At 36.8% G+C, this 21,026-nt stretch overlaps 2 protein-coding genes across 3 annotated transcripts; one reads left to right on the top strand and one right to left on the bottom strand.

Annotated features, from left to right (window-relative positions):
* The first annotated feature begins 6,146 nt into the window (after positions 1–6,146).
* LOC120067049 (nuclear transport factor 2) lies at positions 6,147–10,862 on the top strand. Its single transcript, XM_039018421.1, has 9 exons — positions 6,147–6,619; positions 6,714–6,848; positions 7,209–7,521; positions 7,978–8,234; positions 8,569–8,758; positions 9,189–9,310; positions 9,379–9,444; positions 9,747–9,825; positions 10,335–10,862. Exons 1-9 carry the CDS (start codon positions 6,584–6,586, stop codon positions 10,487–10,489), a joined length of 1,353 nt encoding a protein of 450 aa, XP_038874349.1. The 5' UTR covers positions 6,147–6,583; the 3' UTR covers positions 10,490–10,862.
* LOC120067050 lies at positions 8,243–12,758 on the bottom strand. Of its 2 annotated transcripts, none has more exons than XM_039018423.1 (3): positions 11,835–12,758; positions 11,437–11,609; positions 8,243–8,270 (listed from the first exon to the last, which is right to left on the bottom strand). In XM_039018423.1, exons 1-3 carry the CDS (start codon positions 12,582–12,584, stop codon positions 8,258–8,260), a joined length of 936 nt encoding a protein of 311 aa, XP_038874351.1. In that variant the 5' UTR covers positions 12,585–12,758; the 3' UTR covers positions 8,243–8,257. The 2 variants fall into 2 exon arrangements, with proteins under 2 accessions (XP_038874351.1, XP_038874350.1); XM_039018422.1 differs by lacking the exon at positions 8,243–8,270 and adding an exon at positions 10,923–11,135 and having other exon boundaries at positions 11,835–12,750.
* Positions 12,759–21,026: the final 8,268 nt, after the last annotated feature.

Raw genomic sequence — 21,026 nt, 5'->3', positions numbered from 1 at the left:
CTACTTTGGTTGATCAGAAACATCAGGGGTTGTTTGGAGGATTCTGAATCAGAGACAGTGGTCACCTTCTCGGTACCAACATGATTTTATGGTGAAAATATAATTAAACTCCAATTTCTCGAAGAAGATCAATAATTTCTAAGACCACGGTCGATAGTTCGCTCCATCTAATGGTTTAAGCTTGGACAAATTGAGGAAAACCTTACCATTCTTGATCGACATTTAGCTAATTGCTTTTAGATTGTTAGAACAATTAACAGATGTCACTATCCTAAAAGAAATTACAGCGTGACCTTAGTGCTAATTACTGTGTCGATTGCTCTCCAAGGTTAACGCAACCTCCAAATTCAGGCGTGCACTCATTGAAAAATGGACTAGAATCGAAAGAAGGTTGCTCAGAATAGAAGAGCAATTAAAAGAAAAAATAATAGGAAAGTAAGAACTTTCAGTTGTGTTGATAACTTGTAGAAATACAAGTTATTGTTCTCTCAAAGTTGGAATAATTAGGATCTTTAATGATATAAACACATTCATTGTAGAGAAAAATTCATGGAGTTTCATATATGTAGTAAACCTATACAAAAATATTGTTTCACTAACACATTTCAAAGTAGGAATCAAAGAAATTTACTAAGTGTTGCAGCCAAGACCAAGGGCAAGGGGCATGCGTCTGAGAATATTCAACGCATGAAGGATACATTGGGTCGTGCATTTCCTGTCAAATCACCACTTGCAGGCTTGGACATCTGACTGGTAATGTCTGAACATTTCAGAAGTGGCAGACGACTGCTCCAGGGTATGAAATTTAATGTAGATCCAATCACCAAGTTGTTGAGATCTGCCTATACAAGAAGTCATCTTCAGAATCAGAGTTAGACAATTTAGGGTCAGCCGATTAGAAAGTTTTCATTTTAGCATCTGCCATTTGCAAGCAAGTAATAGAGGGAAGATACCATTTAACCGTTGGTCAAGAGGTGTCGTTGGAGAGAAGCTTCAGAGAGATATCTTCTTTAACTCCTCTACCACGTTGGTTGTAACAAACATATAAAAAAAAAAAAAAAAAAAACAAAGAGGACAAGAGATTGAACTCTTTGGCTTGACTTATACTTTTCATACTTCACTTTGATTCACCATTTTATTTCATTAAACTGAGATAATTTTTATAAACACTGGTTAACCTTAATTCAATCTTAAAATTGACCACTTATCACTTCTCCATCTGTTTACCTTTGAAATTGTATGTGTTTGTGAAATTTTCTGACTTAATGAGAGCATAAAATCTGTTGCTTAAGTCTCACTATCAAATGATTAAAGTAATTAAGTAGCTAAGACACTCGAGAGAGCAATTTAAATATTGAACGCATTAAGTTAGGGTGTGAAATAAGTCTAGAGATAGAGTTGCTCACGTTTTTTGCCTGTTCTTTATGACCAACGCATGCACCCTAGAGATAGGATTACATATGGCTTTCGCATCAAAAGATTTTGAACGTTAACATAAACTAAAGAATAGAATTCCCAACGTATAATATATACATTTAGATTGTAAACAAGCATCTATATCATCTTCATCTCATCTTCATCGCGCTCACACAGGCTTACCAGGAAATCAACTTACCATTTACACTTAGAACTATTCATTCATAAATCGCTTTCTCCTTCTGAACTCCTATTTCTTCTTGCATGCGTGCCATTAGGTTAGTGAAAATAACCAACATTTCTAAAGTTGGTTAAGACACATCTGTATTAGATCAAAAAACGAGGTCTACATTAGAAACATTCTAGAGTCCCTACGTTTGACCCTAGACCTACCAGGGAATTTAAGTTATATTTATACTTGGGTATGACTTGAAAGAACTTGTACGCATTCACAAGGTATGCATGCATCCACTACCAATGCATCCGCTGATTCTCTTACCTAGAGAGAAATCACTCTTTCATTAGTCTCAATTCATCATATTCAGTCATCACCATTCACCTCCATCATTTCAAGCACATTTAGAATCAAAATCACGAGGCATGTGTCCCCCTCTTGGTAAGTAAAATATCTAATATTTTTAATAAACCAAAAAATTTAAAAATAATTTAAATGAATAAGTAATAAAAATTTAATTCTTTTTCGAGCAATTGCACTTAACCAAACCGCTCATCCGAACGAACGACAATGACACTTGCATGTGGTGAAAGGATTATAATTCCACAACCAATACACTTTGGACTCACATCTAAAATGCCTTGGTATTTATACCCTCTAAGCAATGCTAAATTTTTCGCATGTGGGACAAAGCCCTCCCACTCCCTTTAACTTTTTCTATATGCCTAAGTCCAAAAGTCATTTCCAACACTATCTCGGGATCCAAGGTTTATCTCGAAGTTTTGGCCTAGTTTGCAGAAGGACTTGGGTACTAATCTACATTTTAGCACTGCTTTCCATCCGCAGACGGATGGTGAGTCCGAGCAGACAATACAGACACTAAAGAACATACTGAGAACATGTGTCTTGCAGTTTAGAGGAAGCTGGGATGCACAACTGCCATTGGTTGAGTTTGCGTATAATAATAGTTATCACTTAAGCATAGGCATGGCCTAATTCGAAGCATTGTATGGCAGACCATGTAGAACCCTAGTATGTTGGAATGAAGTTGGAGAACGAAAATTGTTGGGTTTAGAATTAGTGCAACAAACAGCTGATACTGTGAAGCTTATCAGGAAAAATTTGAAGACAACACGAGACAGGTAGAAGAATTACGCCGATAAGCGAAAGAGAGAGTTGGAATTTGAGGTTGGAGACCAAGTATTCCTCCATTTATCCCCATGGAAAGGAGTACTCATGTTTGGAAGGAAAGGGAAACCGAGTCCCCATTACATTGGACCTTACAAGATTATAGAACGAGTGGGCCCGACAGCATATAAGTTACAGTTACCTCTGGAGCTAACACATATTCATAACGTGTTCCATGTTTCGATGTTAAGGAAGTTTGTACCTAATCCTACGTGTGTACTGGTGGATCAACCAATTCCGCTCAAGGAAAATATGTCGTATTACGAAGATCCAGTTCAAATCTTAGATAAGAAAGAACAGATGCTCAAGAACAAAACTATACCTTTAATGAAGGTATTGTGGAACAACCAATGAGTTGAAGAGGCAACGTGGGAGTTTGAGGAGCAAGTAAAGAAGAAGTATCCTTAACTATTCCACTGACTTATACAGGTAAATTTCGAGGACAAAATTTCTTTTAAGGGTGGTAAGTTGTAAAACCCGCACCTTACTTTTCCCTTTTTAACGATGTTTACCGTTAAGTTAAGCAAAATGTTGGGTTAAGTATCTAAATTAGCTTGGATTTATCCATTCTGAAGTAAAAGATGAGTTTGAAACTGGAGAAATGGTTAAGTACAGAAGCTTAGTTCTCATTCACACCATCTTGGCTTGACAAGGGAAATTTTTTGCTAAGTGTTGATCGTACTGAAGGATGCTTGATCATCGAGTAAGCGCCAGGTGAGCATTGAGTATAAGTGATCGAAAAGGGTTGAGCATCAAGTAGATGGTGTCGAGTGTCGAGTATATGTGAGTGAGGAAGAAGGCGAGTGTCGAAGGTGAACGAGGAAGGCTCACGTGTCGAGTAAGGGCATGTGTCAAGCGAGCTCCCAGCATCGAGCTCCCCATCGAGTAGTGAGTCCTCCAATCGAGTATTTGAAAGAGAATCCTAGAATTATCTGTCGAGTAAGGACATCTTCCCATTGAGTTTCCCCAGTGAGTAATGAGTTGCTCGAAACACTCAGAATTAAACGCTTAGTTTCAGACTTCTCTTTTAGTTATCTGGACAGATGGCTTAGTCTCGACCCTTGATCTCCATTAATGGGTGAGGTGGCTTAAGGAGATTTCAGGTGAAGGGCTGGACATTAGTATAAAAAGGAAAAGAACTTCAAGGGTTCATTTTGGGCGTTCTACTCGAGCAAACCAGGCGAACTTGGTACCATTGGAAAACCATTCGAGTCTAGTTACTAAAATCGAGCCTTTGGAAGAACTATTTCACTGGAAAGAAGGCCGGAGAAGGAATGAAGAGTCGAAGGTTCATTTTCGAGCGTTTTTAGGCACTTGACGAAGAAACATAGATCTAGACCGAACCACTTGGATTTTCGAGCTAAAACTTTAAGGTATTCTTGTGGAGACCCTTCCAAGTAAGTTTATAGAAGGAACCTTGGCAAGGAAAGGTCTATGTTTTGATTCATATATATATANAGAAGTTGCAGTTAGGGCCGTCGGGAAAGACTCAAGAGGCCAGGTTAAACCACAAGGAGCTTCACACTGAAACTTTGAGGTAACATTGGTAACGAAATTCCGAACATGTTTAGAGAAGGAACTTTCATGAAATGGGTTCTAGTTTTCAAGTTATTTACGTTAGAAGTTGAATCTGGAAAATATGGACGATTGGGCAATCCATTGCCAAGTATGAGTTTAGTTAAAAAGTAGTCTCAAAAGGGAGGGTAAGTAACAACTAAACTCTTATTATTTTATGTGTAGGAACTACATCCATTGGAGAGGCCTACAAAGCTTAGGAAGAACCAAGCCCAATGATTTGTGAGTGACTAAATGTTTTCAAATATGTCTACAAAAGGGACATGCGATTCAAATGAATTTCATGCTGATGTTCATGGTTTCCAAGCAACTAAAGTTATATTTGTATTTTAAATGAGTTTATTAATCCTAGCGTATGTTAAGAATGCATGAAAAGAAATGCAATTATATATTATTAATTGTGAAGTATGCATGTGACGGTTAATGATGCTAGAACTCCCATGGATGTTATGTTTCTAATGTACCGGGTACCGAAGATATAAAAGGTATCCGAGGAAGTACCTAAGGTGTTGACGGTACTTAGTATACTCCACGTGCACATAGGTAGTTCTTTATGAGAGATCGAAGTATAGGTCTCCTGGCCACAGTCTTCATGAAGGGACCGAAGTGTGGGTCTCACAGCCTGGTATGGACGTTGGGAGCTTAAGCTATGAATGCTCGTTCTCAACTAAGGTTTGCTAGCAAGATTGATTATAACACTATGATTAATGTATGATACTATGCAAGTTGCTTGAGGTTATTTTTCAGCATGTTATTTATTTTACATTAAAGCATATGAAAGGTTAGAAAATAAATGTATTTATATGTGTCACTCATTGGGCAACCAGCTCACAGTTTTCAAATGTTTTTCCCTTTTCCAGGTAGCGGTTAGTTCCCTCACGGTTGAATCCCTTACAGCTTGCCACCGAAAGTTTGGAGACCTTAGAGAGAAGCTTAGGTTAAACTTATTTTGATGTACACACTTTTGGAAAGGAGTCGGGGACTTGCGAAACTTATTAAATTTTGGGACACATGTTATTTTGGTCATTTTATATTAATTGGACATATGCCTGTTTGATTTGGATTTATGATTAAGACTTGCACTGTTTAATTGCATGGATGTGTTTGTACCAAGACGTTGCATATTCAGGTTTACACATATTCAAGTTAGGCAGTAAGTGCCGACACCTAGGCTGGTAACTGCTGCCGTCATATCCTCTTTCGGTTTTAGATGGTAAACTAGATGTGTTTGTACCAAGTCGTTGCATATTCAGGTTTAAAGAGGTTCAAGTTAGGCAGTAAGTGCCGACATCTAGGCTGGTAACTGTTGCTGTCATATCCTCTTTCGATTTTAGATGGTAAACCGAAAGGGGGTGTGACAATTGAAATAGAAACATGTTAAAATGTTGGATGAAAATTGTCATATGGAACATAAATTATGACCACAATATTATCACAAGTGTTCTAATGACACTATTCCAAGTACTTATTTTCATTTAACGTTGTAATGAATTAGATAAAAATACCATAAACCCTAACATTTACCTAAGTAATTTGACCGTAGTTAAAAGAAAACCTCCTTTTACCTGCTGAAGAATATTTATCTTGATAGGATAATATTTTCCGGGTCGGATCGGGTCATTTATACGAACGACCCACCCACCCGACAATGCAAAGAGAGAAGCATGAGGAGATCTGGGCCGTTGACTGGGAATTAGGGATAACGTGGCAGTGCTGATGGAGAGTGGGGCCCAGTAATCGAAGGGCTGTGATTTAATATCGTCATTTTTTTATATAAATAAAACCGAATCGTTTGTCTATGAAAGTCTGCAACCAAAAACCCAAAAAGGAAAAAAAAGAAAGAAAGAAAAAAGAAAAAAAAAAAATCCCTTTAGCTTCCTCTTCCATAGATCTGCTGCAGCTGCCTTTGCCTTTGAGGTTTCTCCTTATCGCCATCTCTCCGATCTCCGGCTTCCTCATCGGCGCCACCGTCTCATTTTTCCCTTATTCTTTTAGGGTTTTCTTCCATCATTCCCACCATAGACAATCAACGATTCGCCATTTTTAACAAACTTAACAGATTAATTAACTATTCTTACCTTCTAGGGTTTTCTGCTTCCGTTTTTTGTCACCCTGGATCTACCCATCTTCGTACTTAACGCAACTGGGTTTTAGGATTTGGGGATTTTGCATGCTGTCCTCGGTGAACTGAGCTTTACTTTTTCCTCTGCGTTTTTTATAGTTGCGAAAATGGCAGCTTATTCTGGATCTGTCAGCGCTGTCCAGGTTTCTTTATTCTTCTTCTAACCTTGCCTTTACCTATTATTCTGTGCATTTTTTCTTTTTTTGATGAGTGGATATGGATTTTGAGATGGTGCAGGTTGGGTCTTACTTTGTGGAGCAGTACTACCATGTTCTTCGGCAACAACCTGACCTTGTTCACCAATTTTACTCCGAAGCTAGCTCCATGATTCGGGTTGATGGTGATTCCTCTGAGACTGCTTCCACAATGCTGGTACTTATGGGTTTCTTTTTTTTTTTTTTTTAGTATTGAAGCATAGGTTAAGGTTAATTTGACTTTTTGGCTTCACGTCTTGAGTTTCTAATAGTTTCTAGCTTATTTGTTTTGTTATAAATTTGCTGATCAGTACGTAGTGGTAGTTAATATTCTTTATTAGGGTTTGAGCTATGGAAACGTATTACGGGTTTACTATTTAGTGGGTTTATGAAATTTTCACTTGTGCGTGAAGGTCAAGGAAAAAAAAAATGTACACGCCATTTCGTTACTTGTTTGTTGTGACAAGCTCTGCTCTGCATGATGTAAACAATTGTTACTATTATTCGCATGTTGCTTACTCTAGCTTTTCTTCTGCAGCAAATACATACACTTATCATGTCGCTAAATTTCACTGCATTTTCAATCAAGACGATCAACTCAATGGATTCTTGGAATGGGGGTATTCTAGTAGTGGTTTCAGGTTCTGCAAAGTCAAAGGAGTTCAATGGGATCAGGAAGTTTGTGCAGACATTTTTTCTTGCTCCTCAAGAGAAGGGTTACTTTGTTCTTAATGACATCTTTCATTTCATTGAGGAGGAGGAGATAGTTCAGCACAATCCGTTGCCTGTAATATCAGAAAATAAATTTGAAGCTGAACTAAGTGCTCCTAGCTCCATTCCAGAGCCACCAGGTAATTTGTCAATAGTATTGAAGAATTGGACAACAAATCACTTTGCTTTTTAGTTTTCCCTATAGATGGGGAAAAGTTCTTTTTATCATAGCCGTTGTAAGTGGGTTCTTTTCCCTTCACACAGTGCATTTGATCTTTTGGAGCACTTGTCTACTTGTGTGTATTAATTTTAGATCTCAAAGATTCGTGATAGTTGGAAGTGATGAAAAGTTCTTTTTATCATAGCCGTTGTTAGTGGATTCTTTTCCCTTCACACGGTGCATTTGATCTTTTGGAGCACTAATGTAGTTGTATCATGTTTGTATTAAGTTTAGAAGATCTCAAAGATACACGATAGTTAAAAGTGAAATTGTTTGTTGCTGAAATAATCTCTACATGGATCATGAGTAACTAGGTTGGCCTGAGCTGTTCAGTAGGTAATTAAAACAGATACTTCTCTTGATTTTCTTTTGGTAGTTTCCGACTATGTTTTGGAGGAGAATGCAAGGGAGTATGTGGACTCGGTTCATATAGAAGATGATCCAGTTGATAAATACAGCCTTCCTGAGCAACAGCAACAAGAAGAATTTGAATCCGAAGTTGTTGTGGAGGAGGCACCTGTGGAGGATTTGGTTGCTTCGCATCAAAATGTGGTTAACAGTGTTCAGGAGCCTCTTTCTGCAGTGATTGACGAACCCATTGGGGAGCCAGAAAAGAGAACATATGCTTCCATTGTAAGTGCACTTTACCATGGCTCCTAGTGCTGTTGCCTGCATTTGTGTGCTGTGTTTATGTGCGCACAATAGCAATAAGCCATCATCTAATATTTAGTTTTTGTGACTACAAAATTATCTGTAGAGTTTGGAGCAATAAAATGAATATAACGAAACCCAACCAAATTGAGGGAAACACGACTGGAAAAGCGATATGTATTAAGATTTTGTTTTATCCTAGTCATCTTCTTAGGGCTCTGTCGTCTTTCCAGCCATTTCAGCTTGAGCTGTATATGGATTGGTGGTACAGATGTGAGATCATTTTCTTATATGTTGATAATATCAAACTATGTAGTTGAGAGCTGCTAGAGCAGAATCTGCGCAATCAGCTATTCCCCAACCATCATTTTATCCAAGTGCTCCGGCTACTTCTGAGTGGAACCATATTCCAGAACCAGCCCCACAACAGATAAACCCTGTACCATCATATGCCCCTGAATCTGGAGCAGATACAATGGAAGAAGGTTATGGTGTGGAGGATGAAGGTCAAATTCTTTATTCATCTTTGAATTATGGTGCTTACAATCTAAATCATGCCAATAGTCTGAAACTTCATCATTTTTTTCTATTTGTACTTCAGTCTCCGACTCTCTACAATGTGGTATGTGGTTATTGATCTTTTGGTCTTATAGGTGGGATTTTCATTATCTTTTGTTAGTTGTAGCCTGGATCCATACTTTCACATGAAATTTTGCATGACATTCATTCGTAGGTTTATTTTGTAGTACAGTATTTTGCATGCTGTTTGAAATTACTGTCATTACCGTGTAAGGGACATGGGAAAATTGTTGTTATAATGGGTGTTTACACGAGAACTGTAGTTAAGTGTTTCGAGACTTTGAAAAAGAATGATCTTACTTTGTGTAATTTTCATTCTCAAAGCATCTGATTAGGCTTATATTGTCCTATCTTCAGGTGAACCAAAATCTGTCTACGTTAGAAACTTGCCACCCTCTGTTACTGAAGCTGAAATTGAGCAAGAATTTAAAACTTTTGGCAGAATTCTACCTGATGGGGTATTCATTAGGTCTCGTAAGGTTAGTTCTTTATTTTTTGATACTTGCTGGTTAATTTTTAATGGCTAAACATAGATTTCTTTGTACAGGAAATTGGGGTTTGTTATGCTTTCGTTGAGTTTGAAGATATTCTTGGTGTTCAAAATGCTCTAAAGGTTTGGACTGGACTACACTTGAACTTACTTATTATTTGTTCAACTTATTTTTCATTTATTTTTGTTAGTCGGCCCTTTCTAATTCTTTATGGGGTTGAGTTTTTGTTTTATCTTAAGATTTTTATTGCACCGGGCCTTGTTAAAAAAGACATTTTGAACTATTTGAGCTTGGACTGTTGTGCTTTGAACGGATTTGAGTATGCAGCAGCAAACTTCTGGAGTTCTCTCTCATGTTGTGTGCCGTTAAGATTTGGTTTTTACTTTCCCTGGTAAATTTTAAGTCTTGTCATTTTTTGCTACAGGCGTCTCCAATTCAAATAGGTGGAAGGCAAGTCTACATTGAGGAACGGAGGCCAAACAGCAGTGGTGCTCGGGGAGGAAGTAAGTGCAAATATACATATGAAACATGATCAATTGTATTTTAATGACGTTTCTGTTTTTGAGGTCATCAAATCATCATGCTTTTTCCAATTAGAACTTATTTTCTAGTTTTCTTACACCTACTGTTTTGCGTATGTATTATGATAAGGTATGTATTATGATAAGGTCTGCTACCTTTAAGTATTTGAGTTAGAACCTTTTGAAGCTGTTGGTATACAGGCCAAAATAATGGCAAATTAAACATAACCGATGTAGAAAATAAATTCTTTATAAAACTTCATCCAAGATAATCTGAATTATTACCATACGTTGTTTCTTGTCAAAACGAAATCCATCAAATTGCTGCAATTGGAACTATAAGCCAACCTTTGCATTGAAAATGCTTTTCCTAATTCATAGAAAGTAAAAAATTCTTGAATAAGCACTTTGCTCCCACCCTCCTTGAGATTATTTGTTTGCATTGGCTTTTCATGGATAGTTTCTGATGCATTTATTGGTGCCATGAACAGGAAGGGGAAGAGGGAGAGGTAGTTACCAGTCAGAGGCCCCAAGAGGACGATTTGGTTCTCGGAGTTTGGGTCGAGGAAGCAGCCAGGATGGCAGTGACTATGGTCGGTTGAGAGGCAACGGTTTCCCTCAGCGGGGTTACCACAAGGTTCAATAGTATCATCAATCATCCAGTTGTTTGTGCATAACCATTATGGAGATGAAACTTTGGAGGAGTTTTTGATATGAAGGTGGTTACTATGTTTGATGGTTCAAAGAAAGCAAGCGTCTCCGGTGTGTGGTTTAGGGAATTGGTTTGTACTTTGTGTTTTGAGCGTGTGAGTTGACGTTACTGAAAATGTTAATTTGTGAGGAACTAATTATTAAGTTAAGATGGTAATTTTCCCCCTTGGATGGTTTTTGAGATGCAATTCAAGTGGGGAAATTTTGGCATTTCAAGTAAAAGCACTTGTTAGGCAATGTGAGGGAAAAAGACTTAGAGATGATCTTTTTCATTAAATCTTATACTGAACTTATTTGCTTTTGCCCTACTACCTCTCTGTTATTCTTGTTTGTTTCTTCACGTCCATTGCATTGCAGAAACATGGAACTACTTTAAAAATGCTGCGACAATGTTTATTATCAGTGAGGATGAGATTATTCTACAAAGAAGGAAACAAGAAAAAGCAATAGGCAATCACTTTCATCTCAAGCTAGTTGCGGCTGCCGTGTAAGTCTGTGTTGCCATCCCTTTTCCTAAGCTGTGTTCGTCTTCATCCTCTTCTGTTTCCCACAGGAAATTGGCATAGGCAGCTTGCACATAGCTGAAGATTCACACAATGTAATTTTTTATTTTATTTTATTTTTTTTTGCGTCAAACATTTCTTTCTTATTATTCTCTTCTTACACAGTAAAAGCTACTATAACCACAAGGGTTCAATTACCATAATATCCTGACCTTAGTATCCATCTTCTTATGGACAAACCAGAAATTTAGTAAGGTTGTGTTTATTTACAGTTTATACAGGGGAATATAAGTTTCACTTAAACCTCATAACTGAGTTGAGGATTAAAATAGTTTAAGCAAATCATTTTGTAGTTATAGCAAAGTGGGAAAATGTTGACCTGTCATGTGGAGAAGCTTGGAGAGCCCGTTGGAAATAGGTTAAAGCTTTTTGTTGGTCATGATGCAACTCCCACACTAACTTAGCATATTTTGACAAAATTTCTCCATCTTGGGCATCCATCAAAATGGCTCTGCTGTAATACTCTTCTGCTCCTCGCAGGTCTCCTCTCCTCTGCCAGCCAAATAAAATGGAAATGCCTTAGATTGACCAGCTTAACAATAATTAATACCTTGTTATTTTCAAAATCAGATGAAAAACGTGACTAGAAATCGTGTGGCAGTCCTAATCCTTATTTTAGGCCACTGTCATACTAGTTTTAAGTCCAATTAAGTTTATAATTTAGCCTAAATAATACATAGCATAAGAGATGGAAACTCAAACAACGTTAGGACTTGCCTGGTACAAGAACTCCGCATAGTTACTCAAAACCAGAGCATTCCCTGGATTTTCCATCACCATTTTCTTGTAATACTCCTCCATGCCATGTTGCTCACCCCCTCCGCCACCACCGCCACCACTCCACCGTCGACCACCACCGCCGCCATCCCCCTGTCCTCCAATGCCTAGCTCACTAGTTAGATACATCTCTTTCTGTGAATCACCCACAAACCCTATCCCATCAGTCCAAGCGTGCTCCATGGCCTTAACCTCCGGAGTTACAATGGCAGCGTCCGTCACCATCCTGTTTTGAATGCCAAAACTCCCCAAGCCATCTTCATCTTCCTCTGGATCAGTATGTTGATCATCGTCGTCATCATCTTCCTCAGTCCTGGCTCTAGAGGTGTAGAAGGAAAACGAGGGTATAGTCTGGAGAAGGGAGCGTTTGAGGCTATGGGAGTTGGAGGGTTTGAAATTGAAGGAATCAAAGGAGAAGGGGTCTTCATGGACATCAATTACATCGGGAGCATGGGAAAGTGTATTCAAATTTCCTTCGGAGTGGGTTCTCCGGAAGCCCGTGGGAGTGGCGGAGAAAGAAGGCGAGGAGTTGAGAGAAGCAATGGTGGAGAAAGAAAGTGTTTTGTTATTGCAGTGGAAGGCGAAGGGGGGAGGAGAAGGGGAGGAGGAGTGTTTTCGGACGGTGTCGTGGTGGTGGTCCGGCGGGAGAAGAGAGCTAAGAAGCGGCGTTGAAGAGCTTTTGAGCAGCATAATTTTGATTTGTTTTGTGTATTGAAAAAATTATAATGGAAAGAGTTTAGAAGATATAATTGTAAGGTAGAAGAGGAAGGAAGTAGTTGATATTGAATCTTGATGAGGAGTGGATGTAGATGCCACTGGAAGATACGCAATACCAAAAGGACGGTCGGTGGTCACCTCTTTTTGTTTTAATGTAAAGAGGAAACCTCACGAAAAAACACCCCAACTTTCCTTTTCCTTACCACCACGTTGGCATCAAAAGTTTAAAATATCAGATTTTGATCTTATGAATCAATGTAATACCGATATTTATATATATATTTATGAAAAAAATTATATAAACAAAATAGTGATATTTTAAACCGACAAAATTATTAAAATATTTTCAAATGTCTTTCAATGTTTATGAGTTATTTATATATATTTATGAAAGAATTATATAAACAAAATAGTGATGTTTTAAACCGACAAAATTATTAAAATATTTTCAAATGTCTTTCAATGTTTTATTGATGTTTATGAGTGATAAGACGGTTGTAAATAAGGTAGTTTATTTTTCAATATTTAAAAACAACTCTAAACAAAAAGTTCAAATAACCATATTTATATTAATAACGTAAAAATAATAATGAAAATATTGACATGTCGATGAAAATTTAATACCATGATTGAGATTATGATATTCAATTTTCATTGACGTGTCAATATTTTCATATTTCTATGTTTGACATTGATATGAGGGTGAAGTAAAAAAATCTATTAAATATAAAAAAAAAAAGTAAGAAAATGTCACTAATGTGAATATAATATAAATTATGAACATTTTAACTTGTAGTTTATATTTTTTTCACAAATATCCATAATTATCAATATTTTATTCATATTCTCGTTGACATCTCCGTTTAAAGATTGGTTAAGAGTAACTTTCGACTTTGAGAGAAAGATTCGCACAAAGTTATGCTCATGTTGATATTAACTTATGACTTATAATGAGATGGGATGAGTTTGAAAAAAATGATTAAATTATAAGTTTAGTCTATGAAATTTTATGTTTGTAACTATTTCATTCTTTAATCTTAAAATGTATTTAATAGGTCTCTAGATTTTTAGGTTAGTATTTATTTGATCACTAAACTTTCAAAAGTGTTTAATAGATTCAAAATTTTAATTTTGTGTCTAATAGATTTTTAAAATTTTAAATTTTTGTCGATTCAATCAAATCAAATTGATATATTCAATTTTTCTTTTTAAATTCATTTCATGGATCTTTTAGACACTAAATGAAAGTTTAGAGGTCTTATTACATATAAATTTTATTTTTTAAAAAAATTTAAAAAAAATTAAATACTTTTTAATTTTTTTGAATACGTCAGTAATTTGTCAGACAAAAAAAATTAGAAATTAAAAAATTTATGGAATATTAATCAAGTTCAATTTTTGTTTTTTAAAGGAGTTATGAGATCTTCTAGATATAAACGCACACAAGCTTCAAAGTTAAGGGGAAAAAAAAAACTGAACTAAATAAAATGGTGATAAGTATATTTTAATAAATTTAAAGTTTATTTTAGTGACATGAGGTGCACATATGAAATTTTAACAAGTACGTAATTAAGAAAAATGATAAATGGTAGTTGGCATTGGCACAAGAAGTTGATTATTGACCCAAATAGGGTGCTTAAATAGCTGAGCCAAAGGACACATACGAGGAAAGTTACGATCCCGTCTAGTAACCATTTAGTTTTTTATTTTTATTTTTGAAAATTAAGTCTATGGACACTATTTCTACCTCCAATTTTTTTCCTTTTATTGTCTATTCTTCACCAATGGTTTAAAAAACTAATCCAAATTTTGAGAACTAAAAAAAAGTAGCTTTCAAAAAGTTATTTTATTTTTAGAATTTGGCTAAAAATTCAACTGTTGTACTCAAGAAAGATGCAACTTGTAAGAAATGTAGATGAAATAGACTTAATTTTTTTTTTTAAAAAAAAAAACTAAATGGTTACTGAATATGGCCTATATTTTTTCATTTATTAATTTTCATATATTTTTCTTTAAAAAGGGATCAACTGTATCAAATTAGATCATAAATTTTAAATTCATCACATTATACGCTAGTTTACCTACTAATCTAGCTACTATTTCTAATAGAAAACGATGAAAAATCTGTTGAATATATATAGTGAAAGAAAGTGAAAGCTTGGTGAAGATTTGAACATAAAATAGATTAAAATAATTGTTTAGAAACTTTCAAATTGAATTGAAACTTCAAATTAAAATGATGTTTCATGTGCAATATGTATGAAAGTTAAATTTGTAGTTTTTTCAATTTGGATGATTTATGTTTGATTTTTGTCATTTAACAACTCAACTGAGTTAAATCTGTCAAATGTTTTAATTTTTGTATTTTATTTGATTTTATTTTGTAATTTGGAAAGTTACCAAGTTGCTAGCCTATAAATAGCAACTTGGTTCTTCATTTGTAGTATCACATTCCAAATTGAAGAGCTCTCTCATTTCTTCATTTCTTTCTTTTATTCTTGAGTTGAGTTAAGAACAAGTATCTAAGAGTTCTGCTAGATTCAAGTAGTTCGAGGTTGCAGTTCTATCGGAGTTAGTCATTTTATCTTTCTGAGATGATCGTTGTAGCCTGCTTACAACTTGTGTAGAGCGAATAATTTTCTTCAGGACAACGCTTACCAGAAGCGTGCCTCGACTACGTTTTGAGTCTCCATAGATTTTGAAGTTCTTTCAAGTCTTTGGCTATTTTCATATCTAAGCCTTATTACACCATCTGCCTTTTGTTTGATTTGAATATTATACATTGATTGTATTGTTTCTAGTAATTGAGGAGTATCAAACCGAATGATCGCAGCATCAACATTAAAGATAGTGTTATTAAAGCTCTTTAATATCGGTTGTCTCTAAAGATTCATCAACGTTATGGTCAAAGCCATAAGATTTGGTCGCAACATCAAATCGAATATTCCAAGATCGAGACACCTGCTTCAGCCCATAAATGGACCACTTTTTGCTCTTGACTTTGGATAATAAATCCTTCGGGTTGCACCATGTAAATGGTCTCCTCAAGATTGTCATTCAGAAAAGCCGTCTTGACGTTCATTTGCCAAATCTTATAATTATAATAAGTTGCAATGGATAGGAGGATGCAGATCGACTTTAACATGGCAACAAGTGAGAAAATCTCCTCATAGTCGACTCCTTCCACCTGGGTATAACCCTTTGCCACAAGTCGAGCCTTAAAGGTTGGCACTTTCCCATCAGTACCCCGTTTGCGCTTGTAGATCCATTTACAACCTATAGGTCTTACTCCATCTAGATGATCTACAAGATCCCATACCGAGTTGGAGTATATCGACTCCATCTCGAGATTCATGGCTTTGATCCATTCATTCCTGTCAACATCCTCCATTGCCTTTTTATAGGACAGCGGATCCTCAACGTCGTCATTTGTCATTATAGCTAGGATTTCTGTGAAATCCAGATAACAATCAGGCGGGTTCGTAATCCTCCCACTGCATTGAGGTTCCCTCAACTCTTGAGGTGGAACTGACCTAACAGATGAACTATCATCAATAATTCTGGTTGATGAATCAGGTCCTTCAACAACTCTTGTTGAAGTTTCAGTAGTTTCTTTGGAAAGCTCACTTAACACGACTTTACTACGTGGACTGTGCTCCTTGATATGATCCTCCTCCAGGAAAGTAGCGTTCATGAAAACAAACACCTTGTTTTCGGACGGATCATAAAAGTAACCTCCTCACGTACCTTTGGAGTAACCTACAAAGAGGCACAACCTCGATCGTGATTCCAACTTCTTGAGATTTTTCTCAAACACATGTGTTGGGCAACCCTATATGCGGAAGTGACGTAAACTAGCTTTACGCTCGTTCCACAAACTCCAGAGGTGTACTTGCAACACTCTTAGAAGGAACATAGTTGAGAATGTATACCGCAATCTCCACTACGAAACCCCAAAACGAGTCTGGTAAGGAATCGTAACTCATCATCGAACGAACCATGGCCAACAAGGTTCTGTTTCTCCTCTCTGCTACACCATTTTGCTGAGGTGTACCCGGTGCTGAGAGTTAGGAAACGATTCCATGTTCTAATAAATAATCCTAGAACTCAGAATACGAAAACTCTCCACCTCGATCTAATCGAAGTGTTTTTATTCGTCTATCCAAAGCATTTTCAACTTCAACCTTAAATAATTTGAACTTTTCAAAAGATTCAGACTTTCGTTGCATCAGATAGACATACCCATATCTCGAGTAATCATCAGTAAAATTGATAAAGTACTCATAGCCTCCTCGAGCTTGCACATTCATAGAACCACAAAGGTCAGAATGTACTAATTCAAGAGGCTCTTTGGCTCGATAACCTTTTTCAGTAAAAGATCGTTTAGTCATCTTACCTTCAAGGGAAGATTCACACATTGGTAAAAAATTTTCCTCTAACTCGATTAGAAGGTCATTCTTCACCAATCTCTCAATCCTACTGAGATTGATGTGCCCTAATTGAAGGTACCAAAGTCGGGCATTTTCTTTTTGAGAAACTCGTTGGAGTTTAAATTGATTTACAAAAGATTTAAACATCTCTATGTTATGGAGGGAACTTAAGGCTAAAGATCTTAGCACATACAAGTTATTTTCCAGTTTCGCTGTACAAATTTCAACACCATCCTTAAGAATAAACGCTTTATTCAATTTAAAAGAAATAGTGTAATTGTACTGTAACAGACACTTTACAGAAATAAGGTTCCTTTTTAGTTCAGGAACTACAAAGATATCTTTTAATATAAAAAACCTATTTTGTAAAGTAAACTGGATGTCTCCCACTACCATAGCTGAGACGATGTGTCCAGTGCCTACTCGCATCGTCATCTCACTAGCCTCCAACTGTTGCCAGGATCTAATCCCCTAAAAAGAAGAACATACATGATTAGTGGCACCCGAATCTAATATCCAAGCAGAATCATCATTCTCCACTAAATAAGTTTCTAATACAAGCAAATCATATTTACGTTTGTCTGCCTTGGCTTTAGCCTTGGTAACCTTCTTTTCCTTCAGATAACAAGGACAATTCCTCTTCTAGTGTTCATCCTGGTTATAGTGAAAACATTTTCCTTTTTCAACCGGTGGTGGATGTTTATTCTGGGCGACAGGTGGCAGGTTAGCAGGTGCATTCCCTTTCCCTTTACCACCCTTCTTCTTCTTCCCCTTTCCAGAGTTAGAAGTTGAAGGTGCAGACTTTGTTCTTGAGGTCGAACCTTGATAAAACTTTTTAGAGGACGAGACAACATTTGCCTCACTTCCATTTTTCTCCTTACTTTTTAGCAAGAATTGGTAAGTCTGTAACTCGTTGAGGAGAGTGGTAAGGGAATATTCCACTTTGTTAAGAATCGTATTGCTAACAAAATGGAGGAAGCTCTCCGGCAATGAATGTAGGATAATGTTAATCTGACTGCTCTAATCAATTTTAGACTCATTCATCTCCGCCATGTTAAAGTGGACCATCATATTCAGCACGTGTTCATGAACAAAGTTGCCATCCTTCATTTTGGAGTTAAAGATGTGTTTTAGAACCTCATGCTTGAGCTGTCCAAACGACTGCCCGAACATTCCTCACAGGGATTTCATGATCTCATGAGCTGAGACCTTGGACTTGTGTTTCTTGGCCAACACGTCACTAAGACTGGCCAGAATATAGGCTCGAGCCTTCTCATTTGCCCGTGTCCAATGCTCGTACGCCGCCCGAACATTTCAAGTAGTGTCCTGAGGTGGAATAGGAGAACATTTCTCCGTAAGGACAAACTTCAGATTCTCGATGATGAGTATCGTCATGAGCATATGTTTCCAACTTGAATAGTTTTGGTCATTCAGTTTTTCGGTGCTAAGCAAATTGATAGTGGCTGATGCCATTAAAAACCGTTACTAAAAAAAAAACGAATAACCTTTTATAAGACTTTGCAAAAACCACATTTTAATTAACCAATTAACTTTTAACAAAACAGATTCCGAGTATCCTAAGTGAAAAGACTTCTATTTTTCAATGATGCCCCAACGAGGCAAGAAAAACATCAATGATGGGGTGAATGGATGTCCTTTCACTGGAATGAGAAATTTTCAACCATTAGGCAGAACCAACTCTTTGTTGGGTTTTATGTTCTAAAACTCGTGGTATGTAAACAATGGAGCTTATTCTGAAAATTCAATAAAGATTTTATTGAATAAATCTATTGATTGAATAGAAATCTAAAAACCTAAAAGTCCCTTGACTATTGGATGAGTACTTGAACTTTATGTGGAGACAAAAAGGTGGATCAGGTTCGAGCAAATAGTCAAAATGATCTATAGTACATGGATAAGGTTGGGTACCTTATTCTGATAACACTATTGAATATGGCCTGCTCTGTTGTTGTTACAAGGAATTGTAAAGTACTACAAACAAAGTGATCCTAATTCGTTCATGTTGAACATGAGAAGTGGCGGTGTCCTTGTGCAAAAGAGTTTGTACAAGATTGGACCACGAAATGAGTCACTCTTACTTTATAAAGTTGTTTACTATTTAAAACTAACTATTTCAAAGTGATGACCTAGGTAACTTGACCTTAATCCTGAGCTAACTATGAACTCCTGTTTATTCGAGATTGCCCTTATATTTGCATAGCTGAGGGTTGACTTCAAGAGTACCTACGAGCGGAAGCGGATCTTTCCAATTCATCATGACATAATTACTGCATATATATTCAAACATACTTTCATAATGCTAAAGAGATCAAGAAATCATACCAGATGAAGATTTCTTCTTCACAGCGAGTCTGAAGTCGAACTGTCTACCTCGAACAATCACCATTCGGACAGAAGAAAACGAATAAGACAACACCACTCAGAGCCCTCAGTATTCTTGGAGTGAGAATCCAAAGTGTGGGCTTTGTTTAGATTTGGTAGAAGAAAGGAGGAAGAGAGACCGTACACAACGATCAAGCAAGTGGGAGATGCGGTTGTCTATCGCATAGACAAGATGCTTAATCGTTTAAGTGAAGTATACGATCGTGTAGGAAAAGTAAATGATTGTCTAGGAAAAGGTCAGCGATCGTATAAACGATCGTGTAGGAAAAAGGGTGAGTGATCGTTCAAACGATCGCATGGGAAAAACTGAGTGATCGTCTATACGATCGTTCAGTAAATACAGGGAGCTAAACGATCACTTAGGAAAAAGGTAAACGATCGTTTAGATAATAGCGCGCGACGGTGTAATCGGCATGAGATCGGTTAGCAATATCGTATATGTAAGCAATCGTGCAGTCACTATCGTATAGGCACTGATTTTAAACGATGACACTACCTTTTCACAATGTTCGCGCACGCCGAGATCAACACACCGTCTACTATTTATAATGCACTCATCCGTTATTTAGAACAGAAGAGGCATCTTCCCATTTCCTTTATAACTATCCAATGAATGTGATCTTTTCATATTCATAACATATAAATTAATATCATATATTAATTATAATATTTTCCTCTACTAGATATAAATCATATTTATATCCAATTTCCTCCAAATTAATATATCTTATACATAAAGTTAATTATATCATATTTAATTAACTCGTTCAATTATATCATATATAATCGAACTCCCTCTTGTCAATTTGAACATTTCAAACCGACCCAAAAATCGATTCTCAACTTGTATCCAAGTTACCAAGGGAACCTTATAGACCTATGGCTCGAACCTCCAACGGTGTGTGAATAGGTGACTAAACTCTTTAGTCACGATATCCACCATCCATTAACTGCCAAGTATTCAATTAAAGACCGATAGTTGAACTCTTCTTGCCATAGATATATTTCTATGTTCATTGGATATAACCAATTATCAGTACGATGACCCTTAACAGATGCTCGTAATTACAGCAAGCCAATTTACCATTTTGCCCTTATAATTACATCTTCCTCCTTAAGTACAACTGATCCCTCAAATGAACAATACAACATAGTCCTATTATGTGTGAACACCTCTCGGGCCATGAGAAAGTGCGTGGCACCACATCGTTCAAGCCCCGGGATCTACCCTTAAGAGAGTAATCTATCTACTTACCCCTACTTTGAGGAAGGAGTGAACTCCATCTTGTGAAGCTGAGTTCCTAGCTCCCAAATTAGACGAGTCCCCAAAATGGTAAGTTTGAGTCGGCGTTCTGGGCCCTCACAACTATGCAAATCAAAGAACCGCCCTCAATGATAAAAGTTCCCAACTCACTCAGGATTGAGGTCATGTTACCTCTGGTCATTCTAGTGAAGTGAAGTCTCAGTCATGAACGGTGTTATATAACGAAATGTTAACACTTCGTGCTCAGGTTTTATACAAACTCTTTGTATAGGACACCCCCGTTCGCATGTCCCCCACACGAATGATCAGGATCAGACC

Source organism: Benincasa hispida, chromosome 12, assembly GCF_009727055.1.
Source record: "Benincasa hispida cultivar B227 chromosome 12, ASM972705v1, whole genome shotgun sequence".
NCBI classification, from domain to species: Eukaryota; Viridiplantae; Streptophyta; class Magnoliopsida; order Cucurbitales; family Cucurbitaceae; genus Benincasa; species Benincasa hispida.
The sequence above is the reverse complement of the archived record's forward strand: the minus strand, read 5'-3'. Positions and strand labels throughout refer to the sequence as shown.